This window comes from Benincasa hispida, chromosome 5 (assembly GCF_009727055.1).
Source record: "Benincasa hispida cultivar B227 chromosome 5, ASM972705v1, whole genome shotgun sequence".
NCBI lineage: Eukaryota > Viridiplantae > Streptophyta > Magnoliopsida > Cucurbitales > Cucurbitaceae > Benincasa > Benincasa hispida.
In genome coordinates this window covers 21,616,871-21,639,551 of record NC_052353.1, presented here as the reverse complement: position 1 = coordinate 21,639,551, position 22,681 = coordinate 21,616,871, and the positions used below count along the sequence as shown (strand labels likewise).

At 40.9% G+C, this 22,681-nt stretch overlaps 1 protein-coding gene across 4 annotated transcripts in view; it reads right to left on the bottom strand.

Moving 5' to 3' along the window:
• Positions 1-22,461, bottom strand: part of LOC120077504 (peptide chain release factor PrfB1, chloroplastic-like) — a 73,028-nt gene extending 50,567 nt beyond the window's left edge. For 2 of the 4 annotated variants that reach the window (XM_039031410.1, XM_039031411.1), the window contains exons 1-3: positions 22,263-22,461; positions 21,953-22,024; positions 14,248-14,468 (exon numbers count right to left, since the gene is read on the bottom strand). In XM_039031410.1, the coding sequence (XP_038887338.1) occupies positions 14,248-14,468; positions 21,953-22,024; positions 22,263-22,443 (474 nt within the window). In that variant the 5' untranslated portion in view covers positions 22,444-22,461. The remainder of the gene's footprint in view (positions 1-14,247; positions 14,469-21,952; positions 22,025-22,262) is intronic. The other 2 variants (XM_039031409.1, XM_039031412.1) reach the window with 2 other exon arrangements.
• Between the last annotated feature and the right edge of the window lie 220 nt (positions 22,462-22,681).

Below are 22,681 nucleotides of genomic sequence, written 5' to 3'. Positions count from 1 at the left end.
GGCAGATTCTCGGATTAATTAGGGCCCGGGGTGAAGATTGGAAGCTCCAGGTCAAACTACAAGGAATTTTCGGCTGATATTTTAAGGTAAGAAAGTTAACTCAATTCTAAACAAGTTTGTCGAAGGAAGTTTCTTAAAAAGAGTCCTGAATTTTGAGTTATGAATTTTTTAAGTTAAAACAGGAAATTTGTGCGTAAACACAGCTGCTTAGGAAGATTAAGCAGACAGTTCACTGTAGAGAGCGAGAGCGAGAGGTGGATCTCGCTAAGGACGGAAATCTCGCTGGTTTTGCACTGAATCTCGCTGGAAGTGCCAAATCTCGCTGGTTTTGCACCGAATCTCGCTGGAAGTGCCAAATCTCGCTGGTTTTGCACTGAATCTCGCTGGAAAGTGCCAAATCTCACTGGGAATGGTAAATCTCGCTCATGAGGATGATCTCGCTCATGAGGGTGATCTCACTCATGATGATCATCTCGCTAGTAATATTGATTTTGTTGATAAAAGTTTCATTAGTAAACGAACTATCTAAGGCATTTTGCTGAGAATTCTAAGGAATCTAACCGATAATTATGTCATTTCAGGCCAAGAAGAGCTAGGAGAGGCATATAAACCGTTCAAAGCCCCGACAAGCTGTGAATGACTAAAATGAACTTAATGCTTTCAATACTTATGCATAAAGAACCATGTAAGTTACAGTGATGTTGATGATGAATTTATACTTCCTCAAGCAATAAATGTTTAATGAATAGCATGGCATATCTTCTCCCGCTTGTATATGTTTTAACGCATGCCAAGGTATGTTGTGAATTCATTACAAAAGTTAAGTTCCTATGTTGAAGATGCGTTCTGGAGGAAGGCTATGATGGAATGAGTCTTTGTGTAAATGGCATGCAATGAAACTTAATTTGATGCTAGGAAATAACCTAGTACTGAAGGACACGGAGAAGGTATCTGGGTAATAGTACCTAAGGTGTTGACGGTACTTAGAAAACTCCACGTGCACGTAGGTAGTTTTGAATGAGAGGCCGAAGTATGGGTCTCCTAGGCCATATACCAACAAAGGGAGCCCGAAGTATGGGTCTCTTGGCCGGTAACAGATGTTGGGACCTAGAGCAATGTATGCTCGTTCTCGACTAGGGAATAATGATGTTTAAGAGTAGTTATCAATGTTTATGTTTAGAGGAAGTTGCTTGAGATGCCCATCGGTATATTTACATGTTTATAGTGATGTAATGCATGGTGTAATATGATTCTATAGTCACTCACTGGGTTACTAGCTCACAGATCTGTCTCTTATACACATCTAGATGTGTATAAGAGACAGGCCATATACCAACAAAGGGAGGCCGAAGTATGGGTCTCTTGGCAGGTAACAGACGTTGGGAGCTAGAGCGATGTATGCTCGTTCTCAACTAGGGAATAATGATGTTTAAGAGTAGTTATCAATGTTTATGTTTAGAGGAAGTTGCTTGAGATGCCCATCGGTATATTTACATGTTTATAGTAATGTAATGCATGGTTAATATGATTCTATAGTCACTCACTGGGCTACTAGCTCACAGATTTTCTATGTTTTCCTTTTCCAGGTAGCGGCCAAATTCCTCAAGGTTGATCCTGCTGTTGCTTGCCACTGAAAGGCCCGGCTTGTCAAGAAGAACTTAGGTTGATGGTCTGCCTATGTACACATGTTTTGAGAGGGACTAGGGCTTTGTTAGTGATGTTTGGGCCCAACTGTAAATATTTTACCTGTAGATGTTGTGTCATGACTATTTGCATGTGATTATATAATCTTATGTAGAACCTTATGGAGGCATGTTGTATGCGTACATTAATAATGTTTAACAGGTTGGTGTTTAGGTTAGAAAGCTTAGGTGGTAAGTGCTGATAGTAGGGCTAGTAACTGCTACCGTCACATCTTTTTCGAGATTAAAAGGGTAATCTGGAAAGGAGTGTGACAAGTTGGTATCAGAGCATAAGGTTTTGGGAATAAGAGGGAAAGTTCATGCAGAAGTCTAAGTCCATAAAGTGTGAGTCCCTAACATGTGTACATTGTAATAGGTGGAATGCCGAGGCAAAGTGACAGACAGAGTAGGCAGATAGGAGGCAGGAATACTGACCCTACCAATAGAGGCCCGGAGGTTAGTTAGGACCCATCAGGTGGAAAGAGGAAGGTGAACAATCCAGTGGGCCAGGAAGTGACGTCTGAGAAAGAGTCTAGTACTCTCCAGACAAGGGTAGATTCCCAGCTAGAAGATATAGTTTTTGACAGGATAGCGCAGAGGTTAGCAACCAGTGTGGGCTCAGTACGAGCCGACCCAGAGAAGAAATATGGCATTGAGAGGTTTAAAGCCCTAGGGGCTGTGACATTTGAAGGTATAGTGGACCCAGCTGAAGCCGAGTTATGGTTGGATGTAGTTGAAAAATGTTTCAATGTTATGAGCTGTCCAGAAGACAGGAAGGTAGGATTAGCCACCTTTCTACTACAGAAAGGAGCGGAGAAATGGTGGAAGGTGATATCCGCCAGACGAGCTAGTACAGATGCGATGTTATGGCCTGAGTTCAGGAAGGCCTTTGAAGACAAGTATTACCCCAGCTCATTCCGAGATGCGAAAAGGGATAAGTTCCTCAGATTGACGCAGGGAACGATGTCAGTGGCAGAATATGAGCAGAAATTTATAGAGTTATCACAGTATGCTCTACCGATTATTGCTGAGGAAAGAGATAGATGCAGGAAGTTTGAACAAGGTTTGAGGAAAGAGATTAGAACTTTGGTGACATCTACGACTAATTGGCTAGACTTTAACCAGTTAGTAGAAACGGCGACACGAGTCGAGCGGAGTTTGGCAGATGATGAGCAGCTGCAAAGGGGCAGTGAGGCTGTAGTAGGACCAAGAGACAGGGGATCCCGACCTCCAGTTGCAATTCAGACTAGTGGAAGCCAATTCAGGGGTACGAGTTGGCAAGGATCCAAGAAGAGGAAATCGAGACCCTTGACCAGTGCAGTCAGCCGACCAGAGATACCACGAGCTGGTGAATCGATAGCCAGCACAGACAGGAAACCGATTGCCCTAGTTTGTGGCAAGAGGCATTTTGGATATGCTATGATGGCGGGTATGTTTCCAATGCGGACAAGCAGGGCATTTCAAGAGAGACTGTCCTCGGGTGAACAGGGAAGCCCCAACAGCACAGCAGACAACCTCCCAGACAGTTAACCAACCAAAGGGCGCTAGAAATCGAGACGAAGGGTCAAATGGTACCAAGCAGAAGGGTGTCGTAGGTCAACCCCAGCAACAGGGGCGAGTGTATGCCGTGACAAACCAGGAGGCAGCGGAGTCTCCAGATGTTGTGACCGGTAATGTCATATTATGTGGACAGTTTACTTATGTTTATGTGATAATAGTATAGGAATGTTATAAACATTGTGAAATGTTGATCAATGGTCAGGACTTTTATGTTGATTTACTTTCCTTGGATTTGTTAGAGTTTGATGCTATCCTAGGGATGAATTTCCTATGTAGATATCGTGCTTTAGTGGACTGCTACAAGAAAGAAGTAAAGCTCAAAAAATCAAGTGGCCAAGACGCAGTTCTGGTAGGAAGCAAAAGATTAACTACGGAAAGTCTAATATCAGCAGTGAAAGTTAGAAAGCTGTTGAGTAAGGGATGTAAGGCCTATCTGGCTCACGTAGTGATTGCCTCAGAGGAAAGAGCTGAACACAGAAGATGTCCCCGTGGTAAATGAGTTTCGGGATGTATTTCCTGAGGAATTATCGGGATTGCCACCCGATAGAGAAGTGGAGTTCACTATTGACTTAATTCCAGGAACAACTCCCATATCGCAGGCACCGTACAGAATGGCGCCAACTGAGTTAAAAGAATTAAAGGTTCAGCTGCAAGAGTTAATTGACAAGGAATACATACAACCTAGTGTATCGCCTTGGGGAGCTCCAGTGTTATTTGTAAGGAAGAAAGATGGTACATTTAGATTGTGTATCGACTATAGGCAGCTGAATAAGGTAACAATTAAGAATAAATATCCGTTACCATGCATTGATGATTTGTTTGATCAGCTAAGAGGAGCCACGGTGTTTTCAAAGATAGACCTGAGATCGAGTTATCATCAATTGAAGGTGAAGGAAGCTGACATTCCTAAAACCGCATTTAGAACAAGATATGGACATTATGAATCTCTAGTAATGTCACTTGGACTGACAAATGCCCCTACGGTATTCATGGACTTATGAACATGGTATTTCATCCCTACTTGGACCAGTTCGTGATAGTATTCATTGATGATATATTGGTATATTTTGGCAGTAGAGAAGATCATATGACCCACCTGAGGATAGTATTGCAGACACTGCGAGATAGGCAGTTGTATGCTAAGTTCAGCAAATGTGATTTTTTGTTAGATCGGGTTGTATTTCTCGGGCATGTTGTTTCAGCAAATGGTATTAGTGTAGATTCCCAAAAGACGGAAGCAATAGTTAATTGGGAATGACCCACGACTGTTTCAGAGATACGCAGTTTCCTAGGATTGGCAGGTTATTACAGGAGGTTTGTTGATGGTTTCTCTAAGATAGCCCTTCCATTGATGAACCTGACCAGGAAAGGCGTGAGGTTTGAGTGGTCGTCAGAGTGTGAGCTTTTCAGGAGCTGAAACAGAGGCTAGTATCAACGTCAGTGCTTACCTTGCCTGTTCCAGGTAAGGAATTTGAGATTTATTATGACGCGTCCCGACAAGGATTGGGATGTTTGCTGATGCAGGATGGGAAAGTGATTGCATATGCATCTCGTCAACTTAAGAAGCACGAGAGCATTTATCCTACACATGATCTAGAGCTGGCAGCAGTTGTTTTGGCTCTGAAGTTGTGGAGACATTATTTATTTGGAGAGCGTTGTAGAATACTCACAGATCACAAGAGCTTAAAATATATTTTTGATCAAAAAGAGTTGAATCCGAGACAAAGAAGATGGATTGAGCTAATCAAAGATTATGACTGTTCCATCAAGTACCACCCTGGTAAGGCTAATGTTGTAGCGGATGCACGAAGTAGGAAATCCTCGGGATCTAGGACCATTATTGGCTCAATGAGAGGAATGTTATTGTAGGAATTCAAGAATTCTAGAACCGCCTTATCAGTGGGACAGTCAGGAGGATTGATTAGCTACATTCCAGGTAAGACCTACCTTAGTAGAAGACCTTAAGCAGGATCAGTTGAAAGACCCTGATCTTCAGAAGTTTGCTAATGATGTAAGTAAGGGAATCAGAGTTGACTTTCAAGTGAGAGCGGATAATGTACTAGAAAAGGAGGGAAGAATGTGTGTGCCTAATAAGCTACGGCTTAAGCAAGCCATTCTGGAAGAAGCACATAGTTCTGCTTATGCTATGCATCCAGGGAGCACCAAGATGTATAGAACTTTGAAGAGATCTTACTGGTGGCTTGAGATGAAGAAAGACATAGCAGAATATGTTGATTGATGTTTAGTCTGTCAACAGGGAAACCTAAGAGACAAAGACTAGCAGGATTACTGAACCCACTCACAGTGCCTGAGTGGAAGTGGGAGCATGTGACAATGGACTTTCTGTTTGGATTGCCTAGGACGCCCTCAGGATACGATGGCATTTGGGTAATAGTCGATAGACTAACCAAGACGGCCAAGTTTATACCAGTAGAAGTTACTTTTACACTAGACTGTCTAGTTAAGATCTATGTAGATAGGATAATCAGTCAATATGGAGCCCAGTGTCGATAGTGTCAGACCAAGACTCGAGGTTTACTTCAAAATTCTGGCCTAGTCTACAGAAGGCTATGGGCACTAAACTGCATTTCAGTACGGCTTTTCATCCACAAACTGATGGACAGTCGAAAAGAACTATACAGATACTGGAAGATATGTTAAGAGCTTGAATATTACAATTCAAAAGAAGTTGGGATACGCAATTGTCGTTGATCGAATTTGCATATAACAATAGCTACCATTCTAGGATCGGAATGGCTCCCTATGAAGTGTTGTACGGCCGACCTTGCAGGACCCCAGTATGCTAAAACGAAGTCGGAGAAAGACAGTTATGGGGTCCGAAATTAGTTCAACAAACAACAGAGAATGTGAAGCTTATCAGAGATAATCTTAAGGTGGCTCGTGATAGACAGAAGAGCTATGCTGATAAGCAAAGAAGAGAACTAGAATTTGAAGTCGGAGATCGGGTATTTCTTCGATTGTTCCCATGGAAAGGAATTCTCCGATTTGGGAGGAAAGGGAAGTTAAGTCCGCGATACATTGGACTATATGAAGTTGTGGAACGGGTTGGTCCAGCAGCATATAGATTGCAGTTACCTATGGAGCTAACTTGTATTCACGACGTATTTCATGTGTCAATGTTAAGGAAGTATGTGTCTGATCCTATGCACATATTGGCAGCACAACCAATACAGCTCAAAGGAGATCTATCTTACGAGGAAGAGGCCATCGAGATTTTAGATAGGAAAAAACCAGGTACTCAGAAATAAGACAATTCCTTTGGTGAAGGTACTATGGCGTAATCATGGAATCGAAGAGGCAACCTAGGAACCTGAAGAACTAATGAGAGAGATATTCTCAATTTTTCGAATGATATATCAGGTAAATTTCAAGGATGAGATTTCTTTTAAGGGGGAGGTGATTGTAAACCCCGAACTCTAAGTTTTCTATATAAGCATGTTTAGCCAAAGGAATGTTATATTAATTATTTGATAAGTGGAGATCCATGCTTACTAACAGGGGTTATAAAGGAAGGGAAGGAAAAACAAATTAATTGAAGGAGCTCACTAATTGGAATTGGCAGGAAACACTAAGTGCGGGATGAGGTGGCGGCTTGACCATTGAACACGAGAGGCGGCAGGAAGAATAAATGGAAGCGGAACTTTAAAAGCTCGGTTTTGGCAAATGACATGAGCAAATTAAGTGAGATCGATGCCATTTGAAAGCTGGGAGAATCTAGTTTTCGAGGTTGTTTTGCCGGAGAAAGATCTCAAAAGGAGAAGAACAAAAAGTGAGGAATTTGCAGAAGGGGCAGATTCTCGAATTAATCAAGGCCCGGGGTGAAGATTGGAAGCTCCAGGCCAAACTACAAGAAATTTTCGGCTGATATTTTAAGGTAAGAAAGTTAACTCAATTCTAAACAAGTTTGTAGAAGAAAGTTTCTTAAAAAGAGTCTTGGATTTTAAGTTATGAATTTTTTAAGTTAAAACAGGAAATTTGTGCACAAACAAGCAGCTGCTTAGGAAGATTAAGCAAGCAGCTCACTATAAAGAGCGAGAGGTGGATCTCGCTAAGGACGGAAATCTCGCTGGTTTTGCACTGAATCTCGCTGGAAAGTGCCAAATCTCGCTAGGAATGGTAAATCTCGCTCATGAAGGTGATCTCACTCATGATGATCATCTCGCTAGTAATGTTGATTTTGTTAATAAAAGTTTCATTAGTAAACAAACTATCTAAGGCATTTTGCTGAGAATTCTAAGGAATCTAACCGAGAATTATGTCATTTCATGCCAAGAAGAGCTAGGAGAGGCATATAAACCGTTCAGAGCCCCGACAAGCTGTGGATGACTAAAATGAACTTAATGCTTTCAATACTTATGCATAAAGGACCATGTAAGTTACAGTGATGTTGATGATGAATTTATACTTCCTCAAGCAACAAATGTTTAATGAATAACATAGTGTATCTTCTCCAACTTGTATATGTTTTAACGCATGCCAAGGTATGTTGTGAATTCATTATAAAAGTTAAGTTCCTATGTTGAAGATGTGTTCTGTAGGAAGGCTATGATGGAATGAGTCTTTGTGTAAATGGCATGCAATGAAACTTAATTTGATACTAGGAAATAACCCAATACTGAAGGACACGGAGAAGGTATCTGGGTAATAGTACCTAAGGTGTTGACGGTACTTAGAAAACTCCACGTGCACGTAAGTAGTTCTGAATGAGAGGCCGAAGTATGGGTCTCCTAGGCCATATACCAGCAAAGAGAGGCCAAAGTATGGGTCTCTTGGCCGGTAACAGACGTTGGGAGCTAGAGCAATATATGCTCGTTCTCGACTAGGGAATAATGATGTTTAATGATGTTTAAGAGTAGTTATCAATGTTTATGTTTAGAGGAAGTTGCTTGAGACGCCCATCGGTATATTTACATGTTTATAGTAATGTAATGCATGGTGTAATATGATTCTATAGTCACTCACTGGGCTACTAGCTCACAGATTTTCTATGTTTTCCTTTTCCAGGTAGCGGTCAGATTCCTCAATGTTGATCCTGCTGCTGCTTGCCACTGAAAGGGCCGGCTTGTCAAGAAGAACTTAGGTTGATGGTCTACCTATGTACACATGTTTTGAGAGGGACTAGGGCTTTGTTAATGATGTTTGGGTCCAACTGTAAATATTTTACCTGTAGATGTTGTATCATGACTGTTTGCATGTGATTATATAAACTTATGTAGAACCTTATGGAGGCATGCTGTATGCGTACATTAATAATGTTTAACAGATTGGTGTTTAGGTTAGAAAGCTTAGGTGGTAAGTGTAGGCAATAGGGCTAGTAACTGCTACCGTCACATCTCTTTCCAGATTAAGAGAGTAATCTGGAAGGGGGTGTGACACATAATCACCCACCTCAAATTTTAATTCCCGTCGTTTTTTATCAGTGAAATTTTTCATACGATCCTGGGCCACCACCAGCGGTTCTTTCAAAGTGGTGAGCACATGGTCCCTTTCTATCAATTGTTGTTCAAGAGTCCCATTGACTATATCATAATTCCCAAAACCCAATAATGGCGGAAAATCACGCCCGAACACAATCTTAAACAACGTCGGTTGAATTGAAGCATGAAAGTTGGTATTATACCATGATTTAGCCCACAAGGTTAGACCAAGCCTTCGGTTTCTCACCACTAAAACAGCGTAAATACGTTTTGAGACATTTATTCACAATTTCGGTTTGACCATCCGATTTGGGCTAACAAGTCGTCTTGCACCTAAGCTGTGTACCCTACAGCCAAAACAATGTCCATAAATGACTAATAGAAATCTTGTCTCGATCGGAAACAATCAAACTAGGAAACCCGTGATGCCAGACCACTTCCTTGATGAAAGTTGTCGTAATAGCCTTAATTGAAAACGGATGAGAGACAAGGATAAAGTGAGCATACTTACTAAGGCAGTCCACCACCACTAAGATAGCATCAAACCCCCACCCTCAAGTCGGATGCGTCTGTCTAAACGACAAAGGCGACCTGGAAGACAGGTAATGCCAAAAATCGCAGTGGCAGTGTCATCATGGCATGCTTCAACCAGTCAAAAGCTAAAGTAGCTTCCTTGGTCCATTTAAAAGCACTCTTCTTCATCAAAGCATGCAATAGGGCAGCGATTAGGCTATACCCTTCAACGAAACGCCAATAATAGCCTGTGAGGCCTAAAAACCCACGTAATTCTTTCATATTGGTCGGTACAGGCCATTCCACCATCATCCGAATCTTCTCACTCTCCGCTTCCACCCTGTTGGCGAAAACCCAATGGCCTAAATACTGAATGTGCTCTCGCTCGAATTGGCATTTTTCATAATTAGCATAAAGTTGATGCTTCTTCAACACACTGAACACTACTGATAGATGTGCAAGATGGGTATGCATGTCCGGGCTGTAAACTAAAATATCGTCAAAGAAAACAAGTACGTATTTGCAAATGAGAGGGCAAAAAACCTAGTTCATTAAAGATTGGAAGGTCGTTGGTGCGTTTGTCAAGCCAAACAACATGACCGTGAATTCATAGTGGCCTTCATGCGTGCGAAACACCATCTGGACGCGGTCTTCTTCTACCACTCTAATTTGATGGTATCCCAATTTCAGATCCAGTTTGGAAAAGACCTTGGCCCCGTGTAGCTCATCGAGTTGCTCTTCAATCACCAGAATAGGAAACTTGTCCGAAATTGTAACCCTATTTAGGGCGCGGTAGTCCACACAAAACCGCCAGCTACCATCTTTCTTTTTTACAAGGATCACCAGGCTGGCATATGGGCTGACGCTTGGTCGGATTATTCCCTATTAAATTTTCAATCTCGCTTTAAGGGCATGGAGATACTTGAAGGGCCTTATGTTAATGGGGTCATGCCCTCCCTGGATAGAGATCCAATGATCCACGGCACACTTCGAAGGTAATCCTTTCGGCATGTTAAAGACAACTTCGTATTCAGTCAAGACCCGATAAAGCTTTGGGTTTCCCGTTTCTGTAATAAAATCGGAACTCTGGATTTCCAGCTCCTTAAACTCGATGAGAAAGCTTTGATCCTCCTCATCCCACATTCTTGATATCATCTTCAAAGAAATCTCCAAGCGAGCCAATGTGAGATCTCCGCTCAGCACTCTTCTAGAAGAACCCATGGTGAACGACATGCTAAGAGCCTTCCAATCAACCATCATAGCCCCCTGTTTCGGAGCCACTGCATTCCCAACACAAGGTCCAAATTTCCCAGTTCACTCGAAAGAAAATCCTCTTGTATCATGATCTTGGGCAGACAGACGATCACGGATTTACATATTCCTTTTCCCTTGACTGCCTCATCGAGGCTCAGGACCACTCCATAACTTGTGGTTTTTGTTAATGGCTGCTTCAAGTTATCCACTAGCCTTTGAGGTATAAAATTGTGCGTGGCCCTGCAGTCGATCAATATCACCACATCTTGTTCACCCATGAACCCTTTCAACTTCATGATTCAGGGTGTCGATAACCCTACAACAGAGTTCAAAGATAACTCGACGCGTAGGGGCACTTCCAACACTTCACTCGGTACCTTCGTAACCTTCCTGCCTTTTGTCAACATGTCTCCAGCCACCTCGTCAGAAAAAACTAATAGTCGAAGTTCCCAATTTTTGCAACAGTGCCCAGGGTTGTACTTCTCGCCACAACGATAACAAAGCCCTTTATCGTTCCCTCCTTGCATTTCCAAATCGGTCCAACAACGATACAACGGTTCTTTCTGATTTGACATCACTTTCTCAGGCAATGTGATCATACGAGTCATCATGCCCTCTTGTCCCTTCCCTGCCGATTTCGCATTAAATTTGGGCTCAACCCTCCTATCAGATTTCATTTCCCCAGATGGACCTAACCTAGGCTTGTCCTCATCCAAACTATCCTCTACTAATTGGGCCACAGCCATCATCTCTTCCAGCCCAACATGCCTAAAACAGGCCATTTCTGCTCTTATCAACGGTTTCAGCCTATTCAAGAATGTACTTTCTAACACCTCATCAGAAAGATGTGGAAGAGACGTCGACAACTCCTCAAATTTCTGGCGATATTCAGCCATCAAGCCTTCTAACCTCAAAAAACGTGCACACAGTGTTCCATCCCTAACCGGCCGGAAACGAAAGGGCAGTCGTTTCTTCAAGTCTCCTTAAGCTACCTTCTCTGATTTTTCTCCCAACAGTACCAATTTAAGGCCTACCTTTCAAAGCTAACCACAACTACGGTGAGTTTCTTTACCTCAGACAACTGGTGGAGTTGAAAATATCTTTCTGCTGGGAAGAACTATCCGTCAAGGTCTTCTCCATTAAAAACATGCATTTCCACCTTCTTGGACGTGATCCTCTCCCCGTCTCCTTCATCAAGCTTTCTCCTTGATAGCTCTCTGTCTTTCTGAGTTTCCTCAACCTCTGCCCCTTCCTCATTCCGCTCTCTGGTCATTCTCTTGCGGGCCACAACTTCAGTTCTAGACATTTCATTTCCTTCCCTATCGGGTTCCTCCAGCAACTCTTCTACCAAAACCTTCAACGTCTTTTGTATGTCCCGCATCTCTGTCGTTATTATGACCACTCCTTTCTCCAACTCCGGTAGTCTTTGCAACTCTTTTCTCAAACCACCCATCTCTGCCTCTGTTGCACTCAACCACTCCTTTTCATTTGCTTCTGTGTCCTATTCCTCATCCTTCCCAAGATGTTAAAGGTGCTTCGATACCACTTGTAAGGACACTAGGTCCCCTTCGTGATATTGATATTGAAATTACAATAATACAAGTCAACCGGCGGACTCGAGGGCACCGGACCTCTCTCAAGTTCACACTATCCAGTTAGTACATAAAATATTCCATAACCCAAACACCACAAAATATATATAAGTCAGACAACACAAGCAACCAGCCCAAAACATAACAAAAGATAATAAAGGCCCATTACTGACTAGGCCCAACATCAACAGGCCACTTGTTCCTTCTAACATAAGTTTTCATAATAGAAGCCATAACAATTTCCGAGCTCTAACGATAGAAAGTCATCAATGAAAGATCACTCCCTTACAGATTCCCTTGCCCTTGACTACTTCTCCCATGCCATTACTACCCCATAGCTAGTAGTCTCTAATAAGGGAAGGTCGATTGCCTCAACAACTCATTGTGCGATGAAGTTATGTGTGGCACAATAGTCCACAAGGACCATCACCTGATCATCGACCACTCCCTTTAACTTGAAAGTCTCGATGTCATCAAACCCACGAGAGTGACAGCTCCACAATGGGGCTAACTTGAAGCACTTGTTCATTTATTTCCATTTTGTCCATCTCGTCATCTTCCACTCCGTGAGCAAAAATCAACCGTCAAAGTTCTTTGTTTTAATAATGATGACCCTTTGAATAATTCTCGTCACACTGGTAACAAAGGCCTTTATCACATCTAGCTTGGAGCTCCAAGTCTGATAACTTTTTGTAGTTGTAGTCCTTTTGATTTATGAGTATCTTCTCTGCCAAGGTAATAGTGTGTCGTCATTCCTTCATAATTTTTTGTCATCGACTTTTTAACAGGTTTTCCATTGAACTTGGGCTCTTTTCACCCATTCGGGCCTTCGGTTACCTTAGCAGCTTCCATTTTATCCTCTATCAACTAGGCCATGTCCATCATATCATCCAGGTCCATTGCCTCATTAGTAAGACTTCAATTCGAACAACCTGATCCAACCCATTAGTGAATGTATTTTCTAAAGCACCCTCTGCCATGTTCAGCAACGACACCGACAACTTCTCAAACGACTGCAAGAACTCCGTCATCGTTCCTTCCTATTTGATTGCCAAGAATCGAGTGCACAGTGTCCCTTGTTGATGCGATCGAAATCAAGTCTAGATACGCTTCTTCAACTTTGTCCACGATTTAAACTTTTGATGGTTTCTCGCCCATCGAAACCAGTTCAAGGCTCTTCCCTCCAAATTCACTATTGCATTCTTCAACTTCTCTGTCTCTGTAAGCAAATGGAGTTCAAAACAATGCTCGGCTCAGCTCTAAAATACTACCCGCCCACGTCTTAACTGTTGAAAACCTATCTCTAATTTTTTTAACTTAATCCATTTCAGTCTTTCCCCATTCTCATGACGATTTGAGGTCTCCCCGTCCTCTGCCTCATCGATTGTTTTCATCACATCAATCTTTCTTACCTTTCTCTTCCCAGTTGACGCTTACGTTAGCTCAGATGTTTTCGAACGTTTTCAATCCCCATACATCTCCTTAATCATCGCGTCCAACGAATGGATCTCATCATTTATCTTCTCAATCGACTTCTCCATAACAGGAAGTCTTTGAAGTTCTTTCTTTATTCCTCCGAGATCATCCTTGTAGCATTCAATCATTCTTCAAACTATTTCTACGTCATCTTTGACCATCGCCCCAAATTTTTGAACGGCTATGATACCACTTGTAAAGATACTCCTTACTATGATATATATTTCCAAAATAACGAACAACGATCACAAGTTCCAAAATGGATCACAAAACTATTCTTCCCTAGAACAAACATAAAGATAAAGAAAAATAAAAGATAATCCCCAGCCAATTCAGAGGAACTAATCTTTCCCAAAAGACTCTTACAGTCCTTTTTATACAAAATCCTAGATAAGGACACCCTCACCCTTTCCAAACATTATAATGACATTCTCTCTTGCTCTTACATTGCTACACTGCTATACACTACTTGTCTGGGTGAAATACCCTTCTTGCCCCTCCTAGAATAAACTTTCTTAACCAGAGGCCAAACAGATATTTGTATGAATCGAGAAATTTTTAGTTCTTATTATGTCTATGAAGTTTTTCTTCTCGCTTTTTTTTTCCTCCTCCTTTTGGTTTTGGCGCTTGTATTTTTTAGCATTGATCTTTTTCATTACTCTAATAAAAAATTGCGTTTCTTATTCTTAAAAAGAACAGAGTGCTCTAAATATAAGACTGCATGATAGGTACCTGAGTTCTGAAATCAGTAAGCATATTTATTTTATCTTTCACGTCAGTCAGGGCCACGAGAACTTGTTGAGCCATAGATCTGTCATCCCAGAAAGAGCTATCAGCAGCCTTAGATTCCAAGTCTGCAAGTTCTTGGTCCAACTGTAACAAACCGGCAGAGTTCCTTATCTCTTCCACACGCTCTGAGGTTGTTTCCACTTCTTTCCTTAATAAATAAAAATCTGTCAGCAACAAGAAGCACAGGTTATATCACTTCCATTGTGCTGAAAACACCACTGAATCTAAAATGGATAAATGGGAATTAGATGCATCCAATACAATTGATGTGAAATGTCAAAATCTGGGGCAACAAACACCCTGTTGGGTCTTAAAAATAGTTGCAATAGATATTTTAAGGATGTTAAAATAATAAAAAGGCTTAAGCAATTTGTCATTCAAGTGAATATTCATAAAGCAGCATTTAAAATTGAACGTCATTTAACACAAACATTGACCACAATTGACGAAGATACAACTAATAAGTCACTTATTCTTATGTCAACCCATTAAAATGGTTTAACAACCATTCAAGGAACCAAGGGCGACCTAATAGTGACCAAATTTTAATGCTTGGAAAAGCCTAACGTTTGAAGTCAAACATGTCACAGCAATATTTATTTGACCTGGGCACGAGATTATATGAAAGCAAAAAAAATAATAATAATAAAAATAAAGGGCATTATATCTAATAAAGATTTTATCATCTTCCATAACTGGAAATGTTGGATACCTGATAAGAAAACAATTTTCTTACTAAACTATTGTTCGAATTACAAACTTTCATCCTCAAAGAATTTTCAATTATATGCCTAGTTCTTGTTTTTTTTTTTAAAACGGAAACAATTCGTTAATTTAAGAGAATATCGAGCAAAAGCCCAAAGTACAAGAGGATTATACAATGAGCTAAATAACAACCAAAAACCAAAACGGATCAGCTAGCGCACCCGGGCATCTCAACTAGGTTGACACCCCCTTAGTGCCCTCATCATATTCAATAATTATCTAAGACAAGCTTAAAGCTTGCATAGCTTCTTTACATTCCCAAAAGGACAAACAACGGGGCTAATAATTAAATAAACAATCTGAAAAAACAATGAAAAAACTAAGAAAACCACTTGATGCTGAAGAAACTAAATCCCGTCACTTGGGAGGGAGGCAAACACCCTCCAATTGAGATTAAATTCTGATAAACTGTAGGCATTAAAGTGCTTGGAGATCATACACCAAGAAGAAGCTAGCCGACGGGCTGATTCGAATCGATCTTGACATCCAAGTACCTTATCATGGAACACCCTCTGATTTCTTTCAAACCAAAGGTCAGCCAGCAATGCCTTTACAGCATTCCATCACAGAAAATTGTTGGGTTTGTGAAGGTCTATACCAACTAACAGCTGCTGCAAGTTGCCCTTAAAGTCATTACACATAACCCATGAGATGTTGAAGAAGGACAGCAACTTATTCCAACACCAAGCTGAATAGAAACAATGAAAGAAAAGGTGGAGGGAGTCTTCTGACCAATTTAGACACAAAGGGCATATTGAAGGAGAGATCTTGTTGGCGGCCATCTTACTTTGCAACACCGAGGCTACATTCAACTGCCCACTAAGCATTATCCATACAAGAATGTTAATTCTTCTTGGGCTGTAAGTCTTCCATAGGGCCGAGAATAGAGATTTATCCATTGGGGAGGAGTGGGAAAGGTATTCTAAGTGAGTTGACCGTAAAGAGTCCCGAGGCTGAGATAGACCATACCTTGCTATCAACAAATTCTGAAACTTTCCTTGTTGCAATGACCCCAAGCAAATCTTGAAAGGAGGTGATTTCATCATCTTTAAGCAATTGGCGAAAGGTGATTATTGACCAAGCTGCCAAATTGGTGTCCCAATGGTCAACAACCGAACCGTTTGGTAACAAAGATATTCGGAAGAGATTTGGGAATAAGGAACGGAAAGGAGTCGCTCCCACCCAAGGTTCCAGCCAAAAACCAATTCTTCTACCATTTCCAAGCTTAAGAGTGGCCAACGATTCAACTTTTAGCCAAGATTTAGATATACTAATCCAAGGGCTTCTCAGACTTCTACCCCCTTTACCTGTCGTGTGTCAATTGAAAGGGTCCGTGCCATGGATGCTTCTGATAACTTGCCCCCAAAATGAGCCTTCTTCTTTGAAGAACCTCCAGCCCCATTTAGCAAGTAGGGCTTGGTTCATAAATTTGAATCCACCAAGGCCGAGGCCTCCATCTGACAATGGTTTTTGAACCATAGCCCACTTCACCAAATGATTTAGCTTGCTGCCATTGTGCCCTTCCCAAAAGAAATTTCTTATGATTCTCTCCAATTTCGAAGCAACTCCTTCCGGCAATATAAATATGGACATGAAGTGTGTTGGGAGGTTAGATAGAACTGACTTGCATAATGTGACTCTACCTCATCTAGAAAGATTGAAACTCTTCCATTTATCCAATTTGGCTTGGAAGTTGTCCAAAACTGGTTGCCAAAAAGATAGCTTCTTCGGGTACCCTCCTAGAGGCAGCCCAAGATAGAGGATTGGAAGCTGATCAGCCTTACAATTTAATGCAGCAGCCATTGAAAGCGACTCTTTTTCATCCACATTTACACCATAAAGAGCTGATTTATCCCATTTACCTTCTACCCTAAGCACCATTCGAAAAACCCCACCGTTTGCTTTAGTTTTGCAAGCATGCTGCTGTCATACTTACAAAACAAGAGCATATCATCCGCAAATTGAAGGATGGAGATCTGGATTTTATCTTTGCCAACCACAAAACCTTCATATAGACCGGCTTGAATGATCTCAATCAAGAGCTTTGCCGCCACTCCTTAAGGCAAAAAACTGCTTATGATCTTCCCCCTGAACCAAAGCACTTAAAACTTCACTTACTAGAAGGAAAAGGAAAGGTGAGAGGGGATCACCTTGCCTAATGTCTCTAGTGGCAACCACTCTTCCCCTTGGTTTTCCGTTGATGAACACAGAAAACATTGGATTTTTAACACAGCCCAGAATCCAATCAATCCATTTCTGATCAAAGTTTTTGCTTCTCAACACCTTTTCTAGGAAATCCCAATTCACACGGTCAAAGGCCTTCTCCAAATCAAGTTTGAGGATCCATCCTTTCTTCTTTTTCACTCTATACTCTTCTACAGCATCGTTAGCAATGAGGATGGGGTCTAAAATTTACCTTCCTTCAATAAAGGCACTTTGGGAAGAGGCTATAATGGCATTACCAATTTTAATCTTTTAGCTAGCACCTTTGCAACAACCTTATATATCACTGTAGTTAAGCTAATTGGCCTAAAGTCACTTACTTTGACTGCTATTTTCTTCTTTTGAATAAGACAAATGAAGTTTTCCTTTATGCAAGCATTTAGCTTACCATTATTATAAAAATCTTCAAAGGTCAATGCAGATTATCCTTGATCAAGTGCCAAAATTTCAGCAGAAACTCCACTGTGAAACTATCGGGTCCTGGTGCTTTACATTTTCCTAGTTTCCTTACCGCAGCCTTGATTTCTTCAGGAGAGAACTTGGCATGTAAGCTTATGTTCTGAGTAGCATTGATACAAGACCAATCAAGGTTCAATGGAAGATGCCTTAAACCCGGAGACTTCAGGAATATGTTGCTGTAAAAATTCAGGATTAGATGTTCAATCTCTTGAAAGGAAGTTGTTGGCACCCCTTGATCATCTATTAATTCAGCTATGAAATTTCTTCTCTTCTTTGCAGCTAAATACTTATGGAAAAAGCTTGTGTTCTCATCTTCCAACTTCAACCAATTCAACTTACTTTTCTGAATTTAAATTAATTTCCTCCGACCTGTAAAGAAACATTAAATCTGACTTTAAAGTGGATCTAAGTGCCAATTCACTGTTATCAAGGGTAGAACAATCAGCAAGAGCATCCCATTTTTCAATTTCTTTTAACAGTCCCTCTTCTTTGCTTCTTTGATCTTTCTGAAATTTAGAGTACCACTCCTTTACTGTTGCCTTTACACATTTCAATTTCTGATTAAGGGCAAAACCAGCCCACCCTTGAATGATGCTACTAGACCAAGCTGATTCGATGATTTTGACGCACTCCTTATTAAACAACCAGTTGTTACAAAATCTAAAAGGGGAAGGACCCCAGCTCAACGACCCCGCTTCTAGCAAAATTGGAAAGTGATCCATCTTACTTGTCTGTTGGCTCTAGAGTTCTCAAACAACTCATCCCACGTTTTGGTGATGAAAAGTCGATCTAAAAGAGATCTTGAAGCTAAAACACCTTCCCTAGACCAAGTGAAGTTGCTATTTCCCAACCGTAACTGCAAAAGATTGGCTTGGTCTATAAAGTTATTAAACTTCCCCATTCCTTTAGTGCTGCCCAACGGATATCTTTCATGTGCCCATCTTGTGATATTAAAATCTCCCCCGATACACCATGCTTCTACACAATAAAATGAAAGAAATAAAAGCTCTGGCCACATGAATTTTCTCTCTTTGTAATCATTTGGTCCATAGACATTAGTGATCCAGCCAGTCTTATTGCAAACAGTGATGCATTTTACTGATAACGAATACTCCCCCTTCAAACTTTCAATAACTGAGATCAAATTCTTATCCTATAGAGTCAATAATCCACCTGAATAACCATAAGATTCCACAAATTCCCAGCCTATATCTTTAGAACTCCACAAGCGTTTGATGAAACTCACTTCAAAGCTGTCTTTTTTTTACTCTTGAATTAGAACTACTGTAGGATTAATTTTCTTTAGAAAATGCTTGAGAGCTAACCTTTTGTTAACATCTTTCAGGCCTCTAGTATTCCACGACACAATTCTCATGATTCAGACTTAAAGGAAGGATTGTAGCCTCAACTTTTAAACATTAATCAAGGATGAGATGACAATCCTTGACAATTGAGGTTAAATGAGCTGCAAGATCACAAGGAATGGCTGGAAAAATTGAACCAACCACCTCTAAAAAATTGTCATCCTCTGTCTGAAACAGGGGTTCAAATCTTGAACTAGGGTCCTCTTTACTCTTTTCTTCTGAAAAACCAACTGATCTTGCCCAAACCTCTTCTTCACTACTCACACTGAAAGGAAAATCAATGAGGACCTCCCCTTTATCTGCTGGGAACTCCCCCGGATGGGTTGTGGAACCTCTCAAGGATGTAAGCTCTGTATTAGGTAATGAAAAAACAGTGTTCAAAGAGAGTAGGGAGAGGAGAAGGGGAGCCTGGCCTGAAACATTGAGGCTGTCCTTGAATTTGGGTGCATTGGGCTTCTAATAAATCCAGGTTGTGAATTGCCACTGACTTGGCTTTAAAGCTTGGTTTCTTGGATGAGTCCTTGGCTAACTTTCTTCTGATGAAATGTAGGGAATGATTTAAAAAGGCAGGGGGGATACTTGAATTTGTGCTAACGTTTAGCCCCTGTTTTGCTTGCCTATGGCGCTTATTTACTGCAGGGAGGGAGGAGGAGTGCCGAGGAGGGGGCAAGGACTTTTGGGGCTAGCTCAAAGGCCGGCTGAAATAGAGGAGCCGGATTTTTAGTGAAAACAGGGGAGGGAGACTTACCCGGACTGGAACAGGGGAGCAGAGCAACAGCCTTGGAAGACGAAGGGGCAAATTTGCTGCTTGAGAAAATCACTGTTGATTGCTTCGAAATAAAATTAACTTTAATTCCTATAGACTTTTATTTTTTTGAATAGGTGACTGTTCAGATTCCTTAGCCAAGGGGCTGGATACCCCATTAAAGGCTTCCCTTCTCTTTCTTCTTAAAGGATCTAGGCACCTTTTCAACTTTTTCATTAAAGTGCAGTGACTCTTCAACTTCTTTCACAATAATCGTTTCACTTACAGGGTGTTAGACAACTTCCTCGACAGTAAAAGAGGCAGGGGTGGTTGGATTCTTTGTAAATAAACACCTTGCAAGGGGAGAATGAGACTTTTCGACTTCTTCTGTGTAAATTTCATCTCTTTGCAGGGGTTCTTGGACCGATTCGGGTTCCTTGAAAAGGTGGGTTTGGAATGTGAAGAGACAAGGAAATTCCATTCCAAAATATCCAATTTGAAATTAACTCCATCTTTAATTACATCGTTTAACCTAACAAGGTCAATAGGATTAGAAAAGTCTTTAAATAATAAATTCCCCACTGCCTTAGAAGGAACTTCTAAACATTCGACATCTCCAAAATTTAGAAAAAAATTCCCACGAATTGCATCCTTTATTTCAATTGTGGCTGGCATAAATCCACATAGATTTCTTCTAACTTGAATTTTGGCTTCCAAACAATTAGTTAGGTTAAGAGTTTCTGAGGCAATTGATTCCAAACCCCCAAAATAAGCACCTATGACTTCAAAGGTATTTCTTCCCCAAAATTCCAATGGAAGATTCTTGATTGAAATCCAACCACCAAAACCTTTCATCACAGAGGCTCTTCCATGCATTTTGGGATTCCACTTTTCGAACAGCAAGTGAAAAGGAACAATCGACTGCCATTTGCCCGGATTTGATATCAAAGTGGCCAAATCACCATTGATGACTTTGATTAAAGCTTTATCTGCAAACAGAGGATTGATAGTGACACTGGTTTTAAAGGCCTCACTCAATACCTTCGAGATATCCTTCCATTAATTGAAGACTAACAGCCTTGAGATGAGCCATAAACTACTCAAATCTTCTTTGAGAACTTCATGATCTTTTTTAATCCAATAAGAACCCTTTTCTTGATTTAATTGACCTTGACTATAGGATTTTTGAATTGCAACATATTTAAACTTTGAAGGCTTTAGATATGGTTGAGAGAACCTACCTTTCACCACTTCTGAGAAACTCTTCACTTGAGGGGCTTCCTGAGCTGAATTATCTTTAAAGATATGGATGTTGGCATCAATCATTTCCTTGAACTCTTGCCAACCTGAGCATCCAACCCCATAAGGAACATGAATATTCTTTCTTCTCCCTGTGGTAGGCCACACTGCACATTCTACAAACCAATTGCCTTTGACTCTAAATTTGGCTAGACGTATGAAACTCTCGTCTACTCTTTCTTTTAACAAAAAGAACTCGGCCGTTGAGGCAAACAAAAGTTTTCTGAAGCTTTCTTTTAGCCAATTGGCTACTGCTAAAGAGAGGAACAAGGACTGACCTTTTTTCAAATCTTCCACTATGAATCCTGGACCCTCTTGCCACATACAAAAGAAATGACCCAATATGTTACAGCTTTTAATCCATGACCGGAAAGCACTCCTATCAAGGAGTCGAAAGGTCTTTACACAAAATGCTCCCTTTTACTCGAACCAGTAAGAGTTAAAAGACAGGGCTGGAAACAGGGCAAGAAAGGAGATCGGAGGAAGTGAAAGAGCCCGGAGGGGGCAGAGGGAGAGGGGTGGGAGAAGCGGTTAGAGGGAAGGAAGGCTAGGGAGGGCATGGTGAGCTCCAGTGGGGTGGTCGGAAGGGGGGAGGCTGCCTAGTTCTTGTTAGTTTTACTTCCGAGACCTTTACATCGGAGCGTTAGTTAATAATTAGTATTAAAAAAATAAATTTAAAAGAAAAAAAAGCATAAAGGCAACAGAGGGTGTTCAATAATTAGAACAGAACATCATGAACACGGTAGTTTCAGTCTGGGAATTGAAATATTGTTTTTAAGAGAACTAAACATACCTTGCATCGCCCATTCTCGCGTATCAGCATCGATCGCCTCGCCCACCGGGCTCTCGGGCGTTGCAAATGAAACTGCAGGAAGCAACCAACAACTTACAGAAACAAGAATTCATTGCGATAACAAGGAACCCCAACAATTTGAAAGGAAATAAATGAGGCCAGAAGCATACGAGACGATTCAGAATAACCCAGAATCAATTCGATGAACAAAAAAAAAATCAAAGAAAACAGGAATTAATTGGATAACAAGGAACCTAAGCAATTTGAAAGAAATTGGTTACGAGATGGGGGAATCTTCGAATCGACTCACCGAGAGAAAAACGAGAGTGAATTGAAAGCAAAGTGCGCAAGTGGGGAGAAGGGGAAGCTGGTCGGAATTCTAGCGAGGTCGAAGCTCCTGTGCTTTGAAATTTGGGAAGTGGAAAAAAGGGGGAGCCGCCGAGCCACAAGGGGCGGTGAAGAACGTCCATGGCTTCGGTGTTTGTATACATGATTACACGGTACTTATCCGCGCATCTTGCAACGGTACGTTTTCTTTATTATTCTAAAAACACAATTCTAAAATTTAGATTAAATGTTAGTAATTATCATTATATTAAAATTAGTTTTAGTATGATATTGTGTCTCAAATATTTTAGTGTATTAATTTAATTTAATTAATTTGATTACTACCAAGGTTGAGTTTAGTTTTGAAAAATAACTATTTTTTAATTGGTTAAGGTTATCTTG